The following is a 22909-nucleotide window of genomic DNA, read 5'->3' as shown; positions in this document are numbered from 1 at the left end:
CTGATAACATAACTCACAGATATCAGCATTGCCTTACCTTTAAAATTGAGAAAGCAACATCCCTTGAGATCGAATATAAACAACTCTTATAATAACTATGTTATTTCCTTAATTGTTCTTTTTCCTCCTTAGTTGTCGCTGCCTTAACATCATTTATTACAGTCAAAAGGATGAAGGCATCAAAAATCATTCGACACTTACCGGCATAAAATTATAGTACGCCAGAGCCTGTAAGAGGGTGGTAGAAAAGGGTTAGCGGGGACGACTAAGTGGTAGCTGTCGAGCCCTGTAAGAGGCTGGTAGAAAAGAGGATAGAAAGAGGGGTAGAAGGAGAGTGTGACATTTTATGGGTTAGGTGTTTATGAAACAATATAGCGAGCGAACTGCCTAAGTCCGCCTTTCCTCCTTGTTTATAAATTGATAGCTGAGCGAGCTGCCTCAGTCTGCTTCCCGTATTGTGTAGGTAATAAAATTATCATTTATAAATATTAGCCGGGGACTCGAGTGTATTGCTGATATGACGTTCCTTTGTAACCTAAATAAGAATTATGTAGAGACTCGAGATTATTTTAAGTAAACAGTATTGCCATATAGACTTGTGGCAACGAATCTGATTGGTGAAAGGGTGGAGGAAGAGAAATATTAATTGGTTCATGATTGTAAGATCATGCCCTTTGGCGAGAATCTTAAATATAAAGTTGAATATCATTGGATTAAAAAGATCACTACGTAACTGCAAAGCTCACTTAGGATCTTGCATACGCGCTCTCGGGAGATTCCTTTGGACCACGCTGTATAAGAATTAACGGAAGAAAGATACAGAAGAAAAATAAAATTCAATTCTCCTAGACAGAAAAAATGAGTTGTTATATCTATAAGTGAGTATCACATGGGCAACTACAGTGGCTAGTGTTGACAGGACTAACAGTGGCAAGAGGGGTGACAGTGGGTTACAGAGAGGTAACAGTGGGCAACACAGACAGTAATAACAAGGACAATGAGAGTCGACAGGGGCTACGAGCTAGTGAACGAAAGGGGTGACGTGGGGGGGGGGGCGACATACTATGAGATATATTAGGGGTTATATTAAAAAACATATTAGTGTCCTTAAATGTGGTATTTGCAAGGTTTCTACAGAATGATCCAATATTTGAAATGATACCTACCCCCAGTACCAGAAACACTTTTTTGTAATTTACATGATTGTAAACAGTGCGTGAAGTCAACAGCATCATATGTATGCGTTTGGGTAGAAAGAAGGAAACTTTGATTAGGAGTGGTGCTCGTGCCAGCAGCTGGCTACATTAAGCTGGCCATCATGTGTAAAGACATCTTCTTATGTGATTAACATTCAGTATTAAGAGTGAACATTAAACAAAGAAACAAATACACACACACATACACACACACACAAACGCACAGTCTGGCTAGAAACGTATTTTCTGCGCATGTGCAACGTAAGGCCGCCTAGAGGCGGTTTCTTCGACCTAAAGCCGCCATCTGTTTTATTCTTTTTTCTTTTCTTTTTTCTCTCTCTGATTAGCAGAGAGGAAAAAATGACTAGCGCTTAGCGCCCTTTTATGACCTTTTTTCTTTTCGGATGCTACTGAGAGGCAAGAAAAAAAATGGTAGGCAATGCAGTACGAAGGGTCGGTTGGAGGAATAGGACATTTCAAAGGTGGTGTTTTTTCAGGACACTTTTTCTAAGGGCTCATTGTCCTTATTCAGATAAATTGGTGGGATTTACGTTCATGCCTGTAGCCTCGCTGCTGTTATTCAAATGAACTGGGATTTTTTTCTCCTATTTCTTTTATTATCCTCGTGGAATTACGTGTGGGTATGGTAGTAAGTATTCGGTATGGAACAGTTTCTTACACGTCTGTGGCTGTTAGAAGAGAACTTCATGTGGATACGCTTTGCTTTCTTATGACCATATCAACATTACAGCCTCTTCATAGGCCCTAAGGTCTCCGTCGGGCCTCTTTGCCCATTGATTCACCGTCGGATACAAAAGTCTTGTACCTCGTTTATCTTTTGCCACAACGCCTTCGGTGGAGAGTATTTGGTGTGTTTTGTTACACTCAAAGGGTGACAAAACTAAAGAAAACAAGGAGGGAGTGCTCATGGCAGTTGGCAACGCCCCATCTTTCCCTCCCTCCCTCCCTACTCCCCCAAAGCCAAAAGCCAAAAGCCAAAATTGAAGCCCCTCCCATTTACAAATGAGCCCAAATTCAGGAACTAACAATAAAAAAAAAGTGTATGAATCTCCTTAAGCTGGCAACATTGCAAGAGCGGCCCAATGGAGCTATAAGCTATAGCAGTGTAGGTGGCCACCACCACCACCTGCGGCCTATGGCCAGAGCTCGGTGGTCTCTGCGAGGTATGACCTGCCACTACGGCTACCTCACAGCGCTCTCTCCCCGTCCCAAAGAGCAGGCAACGGACCCAAGGCAAGACCGTGGACCAACCTTTAAAAAAATCACGAGCTAACCCCTGTGAATCCATACAAATCTGCATTCCATATATACACATACACATACATACATACATACAGACATACATACATACACACACACACACACACACCATAGATATGAAGACGGGACACCAAGATATGAAGACGGGACACCACGAGCATAGCTCCCCTTCCCGTAAAATACAACTAGGTAAATACAACTAGGTATACACACACACACACACACACACATACACACACACACACACACACACACACACACACACACACACACACACTTTCGTCGAATGGACGGCGAGAATAGGAGTTCCGAAGAAAAAGGAAAATCTACGTGAATCTCAACGTCCAGGAAGTACCTTATTGTATTTATAGGGAAGGGGAAAGCTCGTGGCGTAGTGGGAAAGTGATAAAAAAGGAGAAGGGGAGGGATTATTGAGGGAAATGGAAGAAAATGAGGAAGAGGGGGACATGGTCCAGGAGGCCAGGCGTCTTGTAAACAAAAGACGGACCGACGATGACGATGATTTCGGTGATGACGGGATCAACAAAAAATGTAAAGATTAGAAATATAGATATGAGCAGCACAGTGGAAGGTGATGATGATAGTTTCCAGGGATTTAAAGAGGGTTGGGGGGGGGGATACCAACCTCCCCCGATTAGCAAGACTAGAGGAAAAACTTGATAAGATGACCGAGCATTAGGAAAACAGGTTTGGTAACGTAGCCAAGACTGCGCAGAAAGATGAAAGATTGGAAGAACTAGAGAAGGCGAACAAAAATTTAACTTTAGAAATAGAAGAATTAAAAAGACAGTTAAAAGAAGTTAAAGAAGAGAATGAGGAATTAAAGAGGAATAATAAAGACAATAAAGAGGCCATAGCAAAGGAAGCACAGGGCTGGGAAAAAATCCAAGAAAACAGTAAAGTTGCATTTACTGACATAATTAAGCAACAAATGAAAGAACAAACTGAAGACTCAGTTATTTAAGTGATGAGACAGAAGGAGAATATAGTAAGAGACTTAGCAGACAAAAAGAAATGCATAATTATATTAGGAATGGAAGAGAAATTTAACCATAATAGAACCACAAGAATTAAAGAGGAAAAAGAAAAAGTAAACAGTTTACTAGAATTAGTTCAGGAAGATGAAACTAAAAGCATGAAACAAATTGAAGAAATGTTTACACTCGGAAAATATAGTACAGATAAGACCAGACCAATTGAGATTAAATTCAGGTCACAAACAACAGCAGAGAATATCTTAGCAAAAACAGGGAAACTAGCAGCAAGTGAACAATATAAAAGGGTATGGATAAAAATAGAAATGAATAAAGAGGAAAGAGAAGAAGAAAAAATGAAAAGGCAAGAAGCTAAAGAAAAAAACAAGAACAGAACGGAGTCAGAAAAAGAAGAATTCTATTGGAGAGTAGTGAATATGAAAGTGAGGAAATGGACCATAACAGAGAGAAACAAAAAAGAAACAGAAAATACAATGGAAATAACAGAAAGTTAAGAGTGTCCTACACAAATATAGATGGATTAATAACAGGACTGAATGAACTGAACGAGTATCTGAAGGAAAAAGAACTGGACATAATGGGAATTGTAGAGACAAAACTAAAAGGTCCACTACCACCCAACAGCATAGGACGCAATGCATATAATTATTGGATTAGAAACAGAGATACAAAACAAGGGGGTGGAGTTATGTTCCTGACTAAGAAGGATATAAACGTGAAGAGTGTCACATATGGAAAGAATAGAGTAGAGATGATTATGATACAAGTAGAAGACAGAGATAAGAAGAGCAGAAAGTTTGTAATAAACTACGTGCCCCCAAAAACAGTCTCGTGGGAAGAGAGTGAACATAAAAGTATGTTAGAAGACACAAAAAAAACATTAAACAAGATAATGGAAGATGGAGGAAGAATAGTCATGATAGGCGACTTTAATTGCAAAGAAGTCTGCTGGGAAGAGATGACAGTAAAGGGTGGAGAAGACTCATGGGGAAATGTTCTACTTGAGATGATTATTGACCACATAATGACACAATGGATTCAGGAGAACACTAGGTATAGAAATGAAGAGGAACCATCGAGACTAGACCTAATAATCACATCAGAACCTGAAATAGTGGAAAAGATAGAGTACCAGGCACCAATAAGTAAAAGTGACCACATATTGATAGAACTAGAACTAAATGAGGAGAAACACATGAAAAGAAATGAACAATATAGAAAAGGAAGATTGATGTATGAAAAAGCAAATTTTGATAAAATAAGAGAATTCTTTCAAAATGAAAACTGGGAAAGAATACACAAAGAAGATACAACAGTAGATAAGAAATGGAATATTTTGACAAAAATTAAAAAAAAAAAAAAAAAAAAAAAAAGGAGTGGAAAAGTATGTCCCAAGACAAAAACAAGAAAAAGAATATGTAAAGTGCTGGTACAACAAAAGTTGTAAGGAGTTGAAAGACAAAAGAGATAAAGCTTGGACCAAATGGAAGAAATACAAAAGACCTGAAAATGGAAAATATATACTAGTTATGGAAATGAATATGTACAAGTGTGCATTGACGAAAAAAGAAAATATGACAAATATGTCATAGAAAAATGTAAAGATCAACCAAAACTATTTTACAGATTTGTAAACAACAAACTGAAAAACAAACAAGAATTAGAGAAATTACGACAAGGAGGAGTTGAATACACAGAGGAAATAGAAATAGCAGAAATTATGAACAAGCATTTTAAATCGGTGTTTACAAGGGAGAACATACAACCTGGAGAGATCGAATGGGAAGAGAAAGTCCCCCTATAAAAGAAATAGAAGTAACAAAGAACGAAATAATGAAACACTTGAGTAATCTTGATGTCAGAAAATCGTATGGACCAGATGAAATAGCAAACTGGATTTTAAAAGAATGCAAGAATGAACTGGCAGACAAAATACAAAGCATAATAAACAGTTCCTTGGAAGAAGGAAAAGTTCCAAAAGATTGGAAAAAAGCAAATATAGTACCTATATACAAAGGAGGAAACAAAGAGGAACCTACAAACTATAGACCAGTCTCTCTAACAAGTACAATAGCAAAAATCTGTGAAAGAATTATCAAAAGTAGATGGGCAAAGTATTTAGAAAAAAAAAACAACGTACTAAATCTAAGGCAGTTTGGAATCAGACAAGGACGATCATGCGTCACCAATTTAATATCTTTCTATTCAAGGCTAATAGATATAATACAAGAAAGAGATGGATGGGCTGATTGTGTATTTCTAGACCTAAGAAAAGCTTTTGACAAAGTACCACATAAGAAGTTACTTAAGAAATTAGAAACTGAAGGAGGAATACAGGGCAAACTGCTTAAATGGGTGGAAGACTTTTTGCAAGAAAGAAAAATGAGAGTAGTGATAAGAGACAAACACTCTAACTGGGATGAAGTAATAAGCGGTGTTCCCCAAGGAACAGTTTTGGCACTAATAATGTTTACTATATACATCAATGATATGGATAAATAAATTGAAAGTTACATGAGCTTTTTTGCAGATGACGCAAAACTATTAAAAAAAAAAAGTGAACACGGAAGAAGATTGTGAGTCGTTGCAGAGTGATCTCAATAAAGTATGGGAATGGAGTAGGAAGTGGGAGATGGGGTTCAATACCAAAAAGTGTAGAATAATTGAATTTGGAAAAAGCAAAAAAAGAATAGAAGGATCATAGAAATTGGGAGAAGAAGGAATAAAAAAAGTAGATAATGAGAAGGACTTGGGAGTCATTATTATGAATAATATGTCACCTGAGAAACATATAAACAAGATTTTTGGAGAAACCTATAATTTAATAAGAACAATCAAAGTGGCATTTACATACCTGGATGAAAAAATGGTGAAGAAAATATTAATCACTTTGATAAGACCAAGATTGGAATATGCAGCAACGATGTGGTCACCAAGTACAAAAAAAAATGTATAACAAAACTTGAAAGAATACAAAGAGCAATTACAAAATTGGCACCAACACTCTCAAAACTATCATATGAAGAGAGACTAGCAAAACTTGAGCTATAGACACTAGAGTAGAGAAGAGAGAGAGCAGATTTGATAACTATTTACAGAATCATGAAAGGCATAGAAATTATTGATAGAGAGGATCTAATAAAATGGGATGAAAGAAATACAAGAGGACACGGAAAGAAAATCAAGAAAGACAGCTATAGAAGAGATCTGAAAAAGAATAGCTTTCCTCACAGAGTAATAGACATTTGGAACAAGTTAGATGAGAAAGTGGTGTGTGCAAAAACAATACATGAATTTAAAAATAGTTGAGATAAAATGAGATATGAAGACGGGACACCACGAGCATAGCTCCCCTTCCCGTAAAATACAACTAGGTAAATACACACACACACAGTGCACCAACATTCCTAGGGATACGAAGAATAAACATTTCGGTATTCATAGAAAAATCGAAGCAACAAATTCCTACATCATACCTACCAACACTCTGGTAGTCTACGAGGCGATCCCTCTTCGCGGCATTGCCCAGCATCCACGACAAGAGAACCCCTCTCCACTGTATCGTCCAGCATCAGCTGATCAAACAACTACCTAATTTTCATACTTCAAAAGGACAATGGTCCCCCGACGCCATTACCAGTTTGGTCGCCAACAATAGTATACGTCAAGTTATCCGCCCAAACCTAAGCCTAACACCTGTCGCACAAATATTTGACCAGGGGTCAGTTTGACCTGGGGGTCCTCACGACTTCAGCTCAAGCGGACCACGCACTAGTATATTTACTTCCCCATGTCACCCTTATGTATCTCCTCTTAGTATATTTAAGTTAACCCATCCTCTGTAAAACCACGTTGAAGTGGATCACAATTACTGATCGCAATATACGTATCTTCAAATATCTTTCTTTTCTTCGATAGTGGAATATTCAGTCAATATCATATTATATTATATTATAGTATATTATATTATATTATATTATATTATATTATATTATATTATATTATATTATGTTATATTATATTATATTATGTTATATTATATTATATTATATTATGTTATATTATATTATATATTTATGTTACATTATATTATATATTATATCATACTACATTATATATTATATTTATATTACATTATATTATATTATATTATATTATATTATATTATATTATATTATATCATATTATATCATATATTATATCATATTATATCACATGATATTATATTATATTATATTATATTATACTAATATTACATTATATTATATATTATATTATATTATCATGTTATATCATATTATATATTATATCATATTGTATTATACAGTATTATATCATATTATATATTGTATTATATTATATTATATTATATTATATCATATTATATTATATTATATCATATTATATCATATTACAATATGTTACATCATATCATACTATATCATATTATATTATATTATATTATTGGAAATTGGTATGTTATAGCACATTTGTAAAGGTCCACTATAAACCCGCTATTGGAGAAATAATAACGGAAAGTACAGGGAAACTGTATATTTCGACTACTATCTGTAGTCCTCATTCTGCTAAAGAGGACTACAGATAGTATTCGAAATGTACAGTTTCCCTGTACTTTCCGTTATTATTTCTCCGATAGTGGGTTTATAGTGAATATTATATTATATTATATCATATTATATTATATTATACTATATTATATCATATTATATTATATTATATTTATATTATATTATATTATGTTATATTATGTTATACTACATTATAGTATATTATATTATATTGTATGATATTACATTATGTTATATTATGAGACATTATGTTATATTATATTATATTATAGTATATTATATTATATTGTATTATATTATATTATATTATATTATATTATATCATACTATAGCATATTGTATTATGTTATATCATGTTATATTATATCATATCATACTATATCATATTGTATTATGGTATATTATATTATGTTATATATTATTATATATCATATTATATTATATTATATTATATTATATTATATTATATTATATCATATTATATATTATATTATATTATACTATATTATATTATATTATATTATATTATATTATGTTATATCATATTATATCATATCATACTATATTATATTATACTATGTTATTATATTACATTATTATATATCATATCACATCATATCCTATTGTGGGAAAGGAGATGTGAGTTTTTGTAAGTGCATATGGGCCTGGTAGTAAGAAGAGTGTAGAAGAAAGGGAGGCTTTTTGGATAGATTTAAATGAGTGCATAAAGGGATTAGGGAGCAACGCCAATGTTGTAGTATTGGGAGACCTTAATGCTAGGGTAGGAAATGAACCAATAGACGGAGCGGTTGGGAAGTGTGGAGTTCCAGGAAAGAATCGTAGTGGAGAGTTAATGGAGATGTGTCTAGAAAGAGAGTTGATAATAGCAAATACAGTGTTTAGGAAGAAAGTTAAGCATAAGTACAAATTGGTGAGGGTGGTGGATGGAAGGGTGGCATATAGAGCGTTAATGGACCATGTAGTAGTAGATAGGAGTGTAATAGGAAGAGTTAAGGATGTACATGTTCTAAGGGGAGAGAATGTGGGATATCAGATCATTTCTTGGTGGAAGGTAAGTTTAGAGTGGAGGATAGATGGAGAAAGAGAAAAAAGAACAAAAGGTAGGGAGGTGCTTAGAGTGAACTGCTTAAAAGATAAAGAAAAGGAGGAGTAAAAGAAGCTGAGAGAGAAGTGGGAGGGAGTGAAGGATAGAGTGGAACTAGGACTGGAGGAGGAATGGGGATGGCTCAAGGAAGACGTCACAAGATGTGTAAAGATGGTGTGTAGAACAAGGAGGACAGGAGAAAATAGAGGGAAGGGTAGTGAATGGTGGAATGAGGAAACAAAGAAGTCTGTAGACGAGAAGAAGCGAGCTTTCACAGATTGGTTACAAAATAGGACGAGGGAATCATATGAGAGGTACAAAGAAAAGAGAAGAAAAGTAAAGCATAAGATAAAGGAGGCAAAGAGGAGAGCAGATGTGAAATGGGGTAAGAGTATGACAGAAAATTTTGAAAGTAATAAAAAGATGTTTCGGAAGGAAATTAAGAGAGGAAGAGAAGGTGAATCAGGTAGAGAAGAAAAAGTAAAAAGTACAGATGGAGAGATGATAATGGAAGAGAAGGAAGTAAGGGGAAGATAGTGTTTTAGGGAGTTGCTAAATGTGAAGGAGGATAGGGAGGGAAAGGTAGTTGCAGTGGGAAGTACTAAGAAAATGAAAGTGATGAGTGAGGAAAATGGAGGAGAAATAAGGAAAGATGAAGTGAAGGTAGTTGTTAAGATGATGAGAGCAGGTAAGGCACCTGGTCTGGATGGATGTCATGCAGAATGTCTGAAAAAAGGAGGTACAGTGATGGTGGACTGGCTGGTGAGGTTATTTAATGTCTGTTTAGGAGAGGGTAGAGTGCCAGAGGACTGGAGGAGTGCATGTATAGTTCCACTGTACAAGAGAAAAGGGGACAAGTGTGAGTATAGTAGTTTCAGAGGTATTTGCTTGTTAAGTGTAGTTGGGAAAGCTTAGGGGAGGGTCCTTATTGAGAGGATTAGGAGAGGAACAGAGGGAGTAATTGTTGAGAAATAGTGTGGGTTTAGGACTGGTAGAGGTTGCGTAGATCAGATTTTTGTGGTAAGACAGATATGTGAGAAAGCTATAGGAAAGGGGAAGGATGTTTTGGGGGGTTTTATGGATTTGGAAAAGGCTTATGATAGGGTAGACAGGAAGGCATTGTAGAAGGTATTGCAGATATACGGAATAGGAGGACAGCTTTAAGGAGCTGTCAAGAGTTTTTACGAGAGTAGTAGAGTATGTGTCGGGATTAGAAATGGAGAGAGTGAGTGGTTTGAGGTAAAGGTGGGACTTCGTCAGGGATGTGTTATGTCCCCATGGCTGTTCAATCTTTACATGGATGGGGTGGTGCGAGAGGTAAATGCAAGGGTAGTGGGTCAGGGATTGGAGATGGTTAAAGAAAATGGAGAAATGTGGGAGATAAGCCAGTTTTTGTCTGCGGACGACACTGCGCTTGTGGCAGGGTCAGGGGAGGGATTGAGGAAGTTAGTGGCAGAGTTTGGGAGAGTGTGTGAAAGAAGGAAATTGAAGATGAATGTGGGTAAAAGTAAGGTGATGAGATGTACAAGAGGTGAAAATGGCAGCAGAGTGGAAGTGAGTATTACGGGAGAGAGAGTGGAGGAAGTGGATAGTCTTAGATACTTGGGTGCGAACGTGGCAGAAAAAGGGAAGAGTGGAAGTGGAGGTAGAATGTAGATTGAGAGAAGCAAGTAAATGCCTTGGTGGGTTAAAAAGTGTAATGAGAAATAGACATTTGGGAATGGATGCTAAGAGGAGATTATATGAAGGAGTGATTGTGCCTCCAGCACTGTATGGGGCAGAAACATGGAACATAAGGGAGGAAGAGAGAAGGAGTTTGAATTTGTTTGAGATGAAGTGTCTGAGAAGTATGATGGGGGTTACTAGGCTGGATAGAGTGAGAAATGAGGAGGTAAGGAGGAAAACTGGGGTGGAACGGGAGTTGGGAGATAGGGTGGATGAAAGAGTATTGGGATGGTTTGAACACATGGAAAGAATGAGTGAAGAAAAATTAGACTAGAGGGGAATGTCTGTTGAAGAAGGGCGGGAGAGGACAGAAGACAGGGGTGAATGAAGAATGGTTGTATATAGATGATGTTGTGAGGTATGAGGTGGAATGGGTGGGGGTTGGGGGGAGTGGGAGTATGTGTGAGAAAAAATTGACGCCACCGAAGGGATTTCTCCCCGTCTTCTTTCCTGCATGGTATGAGGGGACGGGGAGGGGGGTCGCCGATTTAATGAAGCGACCTTGTTGTAGATGTGCTGTGTCTTGCGACACTGCTTCTGGCCCAGGGCAGTGGACAAGATGCAGGGATGACCCGTTATTCAGGAAGTGCTAAAATAAGAGGGAGGGAAGAGGGTGGACGGGGGTGGAGTGTGATAGGGATGGATTGGGCGGGAGTGGTTTTTATGTCTTTGGTTTTTTGGCTACCTCCCTTGTAAGGAGGAAAAAGCCTTTGGTATATATATATATGTATGTATATTATATTATACTATATTATATTATATATATATTGTATATTATATTATACTATATTATATTATATTATATTATATTATATTATATTATATTATATTATATTATATTATATTATATTATATTATATTATATTATATCATATTATATTATATTATATTATGTTATATTTTATCATATTATATTATGTCATATTAAAGTTAGGAACTATTGGACAACGCAAGTTTCATATAGAATATCCGTGCTTGAGTGATTCTAGAATTTTAGCAAAGATGCCTGTGACCTGTGACATCACCTCGACACGACGATTGATGAATTGACCTCACCTGACCTGGGGACAGAGGTCACATCAGGAAGATTCGAAGGGAAGGTTAAGTTTTCCAGATGATGCATTTTGTAATGCGAAATCAGTTAAGTACTTCACATTTTCATCAATTGTAATACCAGTGATTTGATTTGAATGAAATGAGAAATAGATTTGATCAGATTTTTTATCTATATCATATCATTGTTAATAAATAAACCAAGGAAATATAATCATTACTGAACACAAGAACAAAGTCCAATATTTTGATTAAACCTATAAGATAATACACTTGTAGAAGAATGTTGGTAGATAGCTTGACTGAGAATATAAGGCACTGTCATGAAAATGTAGGTTTATACATAAGTGGGTCGTTATGCTATAGTGTGATCCACCGGTCGTAATACAAGCAAGAACCTTCTATAATTACAATACATACGCAAATTGGCAATAACTATCTTTCTAAGTTTAAATTCCTATCGTCTTGTGAGCGACGGAGGCCTCACCCAGTGACAAAAAGCATTAGTATAGTGGCAGAAATATATACACCACATCATTAAGGGTGTATTAAGTCTTACTTTTGCCCTATATTCTGAAAAAAGTGAGAACATATATCTTAATATATATTAAAAATCTTTGTATTCGTGCTACAGAGTACATCTCTTTAAAAGCGTCATCTATATATACAAAATTCAGATAACACCCCCTCAGAGCGTCTACATTTACAAAATTCAGGTTAGCCACACACACCCAATTTTGATACTGGATCCGCCACTGGCCACACCTTATTATTTCTTCTTCTATTATCGTTAACCTATATTTGTGATAATGTATTATGTTTAAGGACGCCTGGCATGATCAATCTGTATTGACCTAAGTCTCGTCTTAGAGATCGATTTCGAACATTTGTAAAAATTAATAAATTCACCAGTTCCCCACCAAAATCACGAGACTACTATCTAAAAGCATTTCAAGATGGATTTCCACTGAACCTCCCTGAGAGACGTGCTTCCTTTTTACTTCACCACAGCGGTTTAATCCTGGTTGGTAAGGTTGTATATATTATAAGAAGTGCATGTACCGTGTTTTGGTATGTTGGAATGGCTATGGTTGTGAATGAAGTCTGAAATTAGCTCAATCATACTGATTAGATCCTAGCATATATATCCGACACTGATCTACCGTAACTGATATCCGCCTTTGTGGATAGACAGGGGTTGGAAAGCCATACTGTATGTCTATTAGGATATCTTAGGTTATGTATTATGTAAGGTGATTATTTGTATATGAGGAGAGGATGGCAGCAAATTGGAAGTGAGTATTAAGGAAGAAAGACTGGAGGAAGTGGATAGCTTTAAATACTTGGGGGCGAATATGGTGGGAAAGTGAGGAGTGGAGGTGGAGGTAGAACGTAGATTAAGAGAAGTAAATGCCTTGTAATAAGGAATGGACTTTTGGGAATGGATGCTAAGAGGAGGTTGTACCAAGGGGTGATTGCACCAATAGCACTGTATGGGGCAGAAACATGGATCATAAGAGAGGAAGAGAGGAAGAGTTTGATTGTGTTTGAGATGAATTGTCTTTGAAGTATGGTAGGGGTTATTAGGTTAGATAGAGTAAGAAACGAGGAGGTGAGGAGGAGAGTGGAGGTGGAAAGGAAGTTGGGAGATAGGGTTGATGAAAGAATATTGGGATGGTTTGGACACATGGAAACAATGGGTGAACATAGACTAGTAAAAGAAGTGTGGATGGCAGAGGTGGGTGGAGTGGGCATAAGGGGGCGACCAAGGATGAGATTGATAGATGGGGTAAAAGGGGTATTAGAAGAGAGGGGAATTCCTGTTGAGGAAGAAAGGTTGTGTATGGATGATGTTGTGACACATGGATGGGAGTGGGTGGCAAACGGGGGTGAAAGAGTATGTGTGAATGATATTTTGACGCAGCTCGAAGGGATTTCTCCCTTTTTTTTCTACATGATGGAACGGAGAGAGGGGGTCACTGATTAAATGAAGCAGCCTTGCTGTGGATGTGGTGTGTCTTGCTGCATTGCTTATGACCCAGGGCAATTGTCGAGATAAAGGGATGACCCGTCATCGAGAAGGAGCCAAGAAAAGAGGGAGGGGGGATAGTGAATGGAAGTGGAGTAAATGAGGTGGTGAAATGGGCGGGGGTGGATTTATACCTTTGACTTTGGCTACCTCCCTTGTAAGGGAAAAAAGCCCTTGATATGTGTATTCACATATGTATGTTTTTATTTTTATCTTTACAGATGTAGGTATTTGTTTTGTTTTATTCTTATTGTTATTTTTAGTATACAGTCATTTGGTAAACAATTCAAGTCAATACTTAGTACAATCGATTGATTCACTATCCATATTGTGGAGAATATTATGACTTCCGACAGATTTCCCATCTCTATTAATATGAAATGTTGACGGTGTAAGTTAATCTAGGTAACCGTCCCACCGAGTTAATATTGGAATACTCTGTGTGAACTTGTATACAGCTTTCAGCAACAACAAAACTACATACCTGTGATCGGCAGGGACTCATCGAACCCTGAAAAGTACAATGGCATCACAAAGCATCATGTATTTTTGTGAATAGGTAATCATTTCAATCATTCAGGTCGGACTTGATTTGTATTCAACTACTGCGTTATAGGGGTGGCAGGGGCCTCCCCTGGTCCCGAACGCCTAGTGACCTTTGACCTCTCGTTGCCAAGGGTCTATGGGAGGTGCAACTTCACCTTAACTGAAGGGAAGATCTTGCCTCCCAAAAAAGTGGTCACCCCCCCATATTGCCCCCCCCCCAACTGAAATTAGCAAATTGAAAATTTAAAACACTTATTAAAATAATTTTATTTAGTGGAATTTTTTATGGCCAGGTCTAAAAAATTGTCAGCCATCAGCGCTAGCCCTACTATTATCAGCGCTAGCCCTACTATTATCCCCCTCCCCATCTGAAATGAGGACAATATATGCGTATTATTGCGGCGTTATGCAAGTTCAACTGCTTTCATTATATATGACTCACGCCTCAAATCACCTGTAACCCGTTGTAGAAATGTCACACATTACAGATAGTCTATCTGTAATGTGTGACATATATATGCATAGCCTATTTGAGATAGACTATGCAACGAATCAGGGCATGGTCAGGCGACAATAGTATTCCCAAAGTATATAGACCAGGGGTTCTCAAAGTGGTCGATATCGACCCCGCAGGGGTCGATCGGAACATCCAAGGGGTCAATGAATAGCCGAGGGGTCAAAAGGGGGTCGATGAATAATCAGGGGGTCGGTGAATGTTTACTGCTGGAGTACAAACTACAAAATTACACTATATCAATGATTATGCTAACAAACATTTTAGTTAATACCAATCATTGCTTTAATACCGATAATATAAAAATACTTTATAATAGGTTACAATACATTATTGTAGTGGAATTTATATTATATATATATATATATATATATATATATATATATATATACAGACACAAATTCGACGCACCCAAGTTATATCACATTTGACCTCTGTCACACTCCAAACTTCATAATTCTTAACTCTTCTTAAACTTTTCTTTGCATTCATTCTTATCTTCTACCCACTTTGATTTTTTCTCTGTCATATTTGAGATGGTGCCGATATGTATGGATCGTATTTATATGGAAAACCAGATATAACTGATATCAATGACTAATGAGGCAGTAATTTCTTAAAGACGCAATAGATGATGAAATCAATTCAAACTAATCAAATGAAATCAATTGAAGTTTCAATTTTACAGCCTTCGTTGTCCGTGCAAGTTTGGTATGTAGTGTTTATAAGCAAGATGCATATTTTAGGCGAAATTACGTTCTTGGCAACTATAAACTTCAATCAGTTTGATTGGAAACACTGTGAGGAATTTCGTGGTTGTTATTCATGCAGTTTCAGTTTGGTTGGTTGTGGGTTTGTTTGTGATTTTGTACATGCTGAGGTTTTTCAACTTGCTATTTCAATCTTGCAAATCGTTTTCCCCACATGGAGATGATTTCACTTCATGTATCTGTTTTTATATTGTGGTGCTGCTATTGATATATGGGCATTTTTTTTGCATAATTATACAAAAAATTGTATATGTACTTTCCACTGTTCTTGTTTCGTTGTGAAGCACATGCTTTTTCTTAATTTCACAGTTCCACTAATAACTATACAGGCTTTTGTTTCTTAAGGATCTTTTCTATTCGTTTAGTGGTTGTTGCTCGCAGCACATTAGTGCAGGGGGACCCGCTCGGTTTCGAGTCCAATATTACCAATATTGGATTTTAAACGAATCCAGCGACCCTATCAAGATGACACTGTTACTATACTATAAATGTTATTTGATAATAGTGATATTCAGAACGCCAATAATGTTTTATATGAATTTTGTGTTAAAAGACAAAGAGGAAAAAAAGTTCTGTCCGTTTTTTGATTAGCCGTTGAATGAAGTTGAAATGTGTACGCAATGCGTGTAGCAATTGTTTTCAAATTCGAACAGCCGAAAGTAGGAACATCAGACGTTATGAAAACACGGTCACCGTGCCCACCCATCAGTTTTACACCGGATAACAGCAGAGAAGGATGGAAGTGTCTACAGATCTCGTTTGGAGCTGTTTGCTTTACGACTTCAAAGTGGGCTTATCAGCAGCTGCATCAAGTCGCCGCATATGTCAAGCGTTTGGGGATAGTGCTGTGAATGAACGTACTGCAAGGCGTTGTTTTAAAAATTTCAAGTCGGGAGATTTGTCCTTCCGTGATGAGCCTCGCAGTGGACGACCACAGGTCTTGAATGACGGAGTCCTGAAGGCGGCCATGGAAGAGGACAGTAGTCTAACGTGTGGTGAACTTGCAAGACAGTTCAACGTTTCCGATGAAACAGTTAGACTTCACCTGCACCGCCTAGGTAAGACGTTTAAACTGAGCAAGTGGGTTCCGCACACGCTGTTGGAGGTCCACAAGAGACAAAGAGTGGCAGCCTACATATCGCTGCTTTCTCGCCACCGTACCGCATCCTTATTCAATCGAGTGCTTACCAGTGATGAAAAGTGGGTTCTGTACTAAACTCCCAAGCGTTCCAGACATTGGTTGTCACCTCAGGATGCTGTCCCTCACACCGCAAGACCGCCTATGCACCCACGCAAGATTATGCTTTGTGTCTGGTGGACAAGTCGTCAAGTGGTTCATTATGAGCTGCTACCAACGGGCCAAACAGTCACTGGAGACCTATACTCGCAGCAATTGAAACGTGTGCAACAGGCATTGAGCCAGAAGGAGCCAGCACTGGTGAATTGCAAAGGTGTGCCTTTCCTCCATGACAACGCCAGACCGCATGTCGGGCGAGTGGTCAGGGATGCCATACAGCAACTTGGGTGGGAGACTTTGTGCCATCCACCTTATTCACCTGACCTTGCGTCATCCGATTACCACCTCTTCCACTCCCTGGATAATCATCTCCGTGGGAAATCCTTTACCAATGAAGCAGACATGCACCAAGCCCTCACGGACTTCTTTGCGTCCAAAACCCCCGAGTTTTACCGCAAAGGGATTGAACAGCTGGAGACACGTTGGCAGAAGGTGCTGGATACCGATGGCGATTACTTCGAAGACTAAATATAAGTTACACGTACTGTAAAGCGTTTTCTTTTTTTTTCTTTAAAAACGGACAGAACTTTTTTGGTTACCTTGTAGAAATGTTAAAAAAGAAATATTAATCTCTTCTTAGAGAATTAGAATCAATGTAAAAATTAATAAGCTTAACATATTTTTGTAACAAGTCATCAAAAGAATGCAATATTTATACAAATATTTAACCTAAGCCAACCTAACCGAACCTAATTCAGTTAAAACCTAACCTAAACTAAACCTAACATACCTAATGTATTTCCCAATTGTGACAATTGACGAATGAGTCACAAAGTCTATTAGTGGTCCGAATCAACCATTGCTAGCGAGTGCTGAATGAACCACGAAAACTAACACAATCTCTGATTGTTAGTGTGTTATGTATAGGGCCTATAGTACTTAAAGAAAAGTTCGTCCCACCCCCATTTTTAATCATGTGTTCTATTTTTCTGTATAGGTCATGGATCGCTTCCTAATTCCCCACAAGAGGCAACAAGTTAATGACGACGATAAAGAACCATATACTTCTAGTTCTACTGAAAATCTGGAGTTGGAAGAGAAGGTGGATGATGACAGTACCCAGAAAAACACAAGACGTCCTCCAGGGCCAAACAACATCAGCCTGCTGCCATATAGTGGGTCTACATGTCCTGATTTGAAGAAATATCCTTCACACATGCAAGGTGGTCAAACAAGATCATTCAATAAAAGATGGCACCAACAATATTCTTGGCTTGAATATTCCGTGATCAAAGATGCAGCTTACTGTTTTGCGTGTCGTCATTTTACAACTTCCCATCTTGGTCGAGCTGAACAATCATTCACCCACAACGGATTCAAGAATTGGAAGAAAGCAACCATGTCTCTGAAGGCTCATGATACTTCAGCTTGTCATAAATTTGCGATGCAAGCTTGGGGAGAATTAAAATTGCAGAAAGTTACAGGGGCAACAATTTATCAAGCCATTGATGCCGGGCATGCCAAGACAGTGGTGGATAATCGGCGGTACATTAAAACAGTTATTGATGTACTTCTCTATACAGCATCTCAAAATGTTGCCCAGAGAGGGCACAGAGAAGGGGATGAATCCGACAATCGAGGAAACTTTTTGGAATTACTTAATGTGCTAGCCAAGTATGATCATACAGTTGCAAAAAAAGTTGACGATCCGGGGAATGCAAAATATACTAACCACGATATACAGAATGAATTATTTGAAATAATGGCAGATATAATGAGAAAGGAGATAAGTGATGAGGTGAAACAAGCAGTGCACTTTGCCATCATGGTGGACGAAACGAAGGATATAGCGAAGAAGGAGCAGATCTCTATTGTTGTGAGGTATCTCCATGATCAGGAGCTTCATGAAGAATTCTTGGATTTCACACCGGCTGAAGGCCTTGATGCAGAATCGTTACTCCAGAAGATAAAAGAAATTTTAGCCAAATGTAAAATTGACCACAATACCTGTGTCGGTCAGTGCTATGATGGAGCGGCAGTTATGTCGGGTTGCACCAATGGGGTCCAAGAAAGATTCAGAAGAGATGTTTCACAGGCTGTATACATCCACTGCTATGCTCATAGGCTAAACCTCGTTTTAGTTGACTGTGTAAACAATTTAAGGTCAATCTCTGGGTTTTTCGTCACAATCCAATCACTGTACAATTTTTTCTCATCGGCGGTGGTGTATCAGGAATTTCTAAAATTCCGAAAGGAGCTAAACCCAGAAAGACCACATATAGAACTCATACGGTTATCGGACACCAGGTGGGCATGCCAACACTCAGCCTGCCAAGCTGTTAAGAGGACCTTGCCTGGCATCGTTGCAACCCTAAAACATTTAATGGAAGGGGCAAATGTGGACAGGGGCAGTGGAGCAAGGTCATTCATTGCCCTTCTGGATCACCATTTTGTGACGAATCTGGTGTTCATTGAGAGTTTGCTGCATTTGACGAAAACCTTGTCAGACCAACTCCAGTCCCCCGATCTCCAGCTTGCCTCAGCAGTTGATTTGGTTGAAGCAGTGATGTCTAGTCTCACAGAGGTGAGAAACGAAGAGAGCTGGGAGCAACTACGAAATCATGCTGAAGAATTGTGCCAGACTGTAGGGATTCGCAGACAACTTGCACGTCAGAGGCAAAGGGCAGCCCCACGATACTTAGATGAGTTTGTCATAACATCCGGCATAGGACAAGATGATGATTCGAATGACTCCGATGTTACCAAGAGACGGATTTACTACTCCGTGGTAGACAAGTTTCTCAGTGGGTTGAGAAGAAGGTTTTCCGGCGATGCATGTCAGGTACTTATTGGAGTATCTGCCCTCAACCCTAATCATCCAACCTTTTTGAACAAGGAAAAGCTATCAGGAATGGCTGCAAATTACGGGGTGGAGGAGATCTATCCGTAGAGCTGCACCAACTAAGAAGGTTGATTGCCAGAAAGCAGGAGCAGGGAATGGAAGTGGACACACTTATGCAACTTGCCATCATGCTCCAACCGTACAAAGATGCATTCATAGATTTGTATAAGCTAGTGGATATTAGTGTTACTCTTCCAGTTAACTCAGCATCATGTGAAAGAAGCTTTTCGTGCCTAAAGCAACTGAAAACCTACTTGTGTAACAGTAGCGGTGACAAACGTACCAGTAATCTTGGAGTATTAAACATCAATTCCCAAAAAGCAAAGATGTTGGACAGGGATATGATTATCGATGCATTTGCTGCCAACCATAGGAATAGGCGTATCATTTTAAAGTAGGTGGAACGCTGTATTTCCTGAGATATATCATCGTGAGTTTCTCTTCTTTTTTCAACTTTATCTGTTTATGGTTGAAATCCATGAAATGTCAAAACATCAAGGATTTACTGGCTTTTTTCATATGAAGGACACTGAATGAAGAAAACATGTATTTCTATCTGTTTTTAAAACTATTCTAAAGGAACAACTTGCAATTAAGTCTAGCAAGAGGATTACATTTGTGTTATCGAAAAATGTAAATAGTTTCTAGGGAAGTGCTTATGTTTCAAAAGTGTTTGTTCAGCTATATATGAATTTCATTTTCATTCATATAAATGTTTTACAAACCGTAATATCTTTTTGTTTTGTTTTTATTTCAATTTTTGCTTATTCGACAATTGAAGAAATATAGCCTACTTCAAGTAATGTTTCATGAAGCAATTTACACAGACGTATATGCTACATGGGTTAAAAGGGTGATTAGATGCCAGGGCCCACAATACTATATAAGAAGCTTTTGAATTTCCACATTGGCCCTGAATTTCCTATGACATGTACTGTATGATGAATTGGTCACGGTAAATATATACACTTGATTTCCTTCCTTGCCCAATTACACAATTTGATGATTGACAGACAATAGTACCACATTCACAGACATTTAATCCAGCTCAAGAAACCCTAGTCACAGCATGCAGAGCATGTAGAGGGGGTTTTGATTACAATCCTGCCCAAAGTACTGTGTCGTTTTTTGCAACCTAAGTGGAATAGCAGCTCGGTGAAGTGATAACAATAGACCTCGAGCAATGGGTTTGGGAACTCGATATACCTCACTCGAACAATAGATAAGTGAGGTTAGAAAATAAACTTTTTTACCGGGATCAAAACAGCATGGTATGCCTTCCATGTTCAGATGTTCGTGAATGATCATCATCTGAGTTTATTTTCTGAGACTACCCCCTCGTCAACATGTTGAGTCCCTCATCAGCCCCTAACAAAAAAATCCTAGCGGAGCTCCCGTCAGGGCGGTGCCCCTGGACCCCACCAAGGACCCAAGGCCGGCCCCTTTGACCCTATGCCGTACCTTGGACTACGCCTTTCGGATTGCCGCTGACGCGGAAATTATAGTATAATAAGACACCCCCAAAAATTTGCTCAGCCCACCCCTCACCCCCTAGCCTACCCAACTAAAAATTCCTGGCGCCGCCGCTGCCTGAGAGTGGTAAGACAACCGGCTTGGTGTATCTAGGGGTGTCGAGTCCTTTACATAACGCTTTATATAATGTTTTCGTATATATAAACAAAAATTGTAGGCCACCTATCTAAATGGAAAAAGTAAGACTGTACGATTTTTCATGCACGCTTTCATATAAAGTTTCTAGAATACAAATTTCATACAGCTTGATATGCTTAACTGTTGTATTCCAACCTTAATCCTAATTCTACTGCTATCAATTCACTAAATTAACTGAGGACGTAACCACAGATGTCTACATCAATTGGTAATGATAGTTAATTTACTCTAAAAAATGCCTCTGTCGGGATTTATTCCCGACACATATTACGTATATATTATTTTTTGGTGTGCCACAAAAAAATGGATTACATTTCTTATTCCAATCCTCCTTTCCATTAGTTATTATGCGTGTTTTGGATTACTTAGCCTTTGTTGATTATGTATTGAATGACACTACGAACATAAGAAATAAATAATAGTTACCCATACACTTATTATTTTTCTATAAACATACTTAACACGTTTTCTATCTTTAACTTCGGAAATTAGTATTTGATTTCATTTGATTTGTATCATTATGAAAAAAATAACAACATTTCAAACTAATTGCAAATACAAATAAATTAATCAACAGATCTAAAGAATATAGAGTGAGTCACAGGTAAGGTCAGAATATGATAATATACTAATAACTGAAAAAAAAAACAATAAGTGGCTTATTTCCATGGAGTTACACACATTTGTAAATTACGCGTATTCCATGCAGAAAACTAGTTTGCCATTCATTATACAATAAATATAAAACTAACTTTCAGAAATATTTATTACGATTCGCAAGGAGCTTCCTGGAAACACACACACACACACACACACACACACACACACACACACACACACACACACACACACACAGTTGGAACAAGATAGATGAGAAAGTAGTGTGTGCAAAAGCAATACATGGATTTAAAAATAGTTTAGATAAAATGAGATATGAAGACGGGACACCACAAGCATAGCTCCCCATCCCGTAAAATACAACTAGGTAAATACAACTAGGTAAACACCCACACACACCCACACACTCACACCCACACACACACACACACACACACACACACACACACACACACACACACACACACACACACACATATATATATATATATATATATATATATATATATATATATGTATATATATATATATATATATATACAAATATTATATATATACATACACACATACACACACACACACGCGCGCGCGCTCGGTGGCGCTGTTGGTAGAGTCCCCGACTGTCATTACGGCGGTCCGGGCTCTAATCCTGCCCAG

The 22909-nt window shown here is 37.8% G+C and overlaps 2 protein-coding genes across 2 annotated transcripts; both read left to right on the top strand.

Moving 5' to 3' along the window:
• The first annotated feature begins 16560 nt into the window (after positions 1–16560).
• Positions 16561–17040, top strand: LOC143021847 (histone-lysine N-methyltransferase SETMAR-like). Its single transcript, XM_076179614.1, has one exon. The coding sequence runs from the start codon at positions 16561–16563 to the stop codon at positions 17038–17040; it is 480 nt and encodes a 159-aa protein (XP_076035729.1).
• Positions 17041–17106: 66 nt separating this feature from the next.
• On the top strand, positions 17107–17589 carry LOC143021846 (histone-lysine N-methyltransferase SETMAR-like). The gene has a single exon (XM_076179612.1). The coding sequence runs from the start codon at positions 17107–17109 to the stop codon at positions 17587–17589; it is 483 nt and encodes a 160-aa protein (XP_076035727.1).
• The last annotated feature ends 5320 nt before the right edge of the window (positions 17590–22909 follow it).

This window comes from Oratosquilla oratoria, chromosome 43 (assembly GCF_046742065.1).
Source record: "Oratosquilla oratoria isolate Oo_2021 chromosome 43, ASM4674206v1, whole genome shotgun sequence".
Classification (NCBI taxonomy): domain Eukaryota; kingdom Metazoa; phylum Arthropoda; class Malacostraca; order Stomatopoda; family Squillidae; genus Oratosquilla; species Oratosquilla oratoria.
This window is presented reverse-complemented; position numbering and strand designations above follow the sequence as displayed.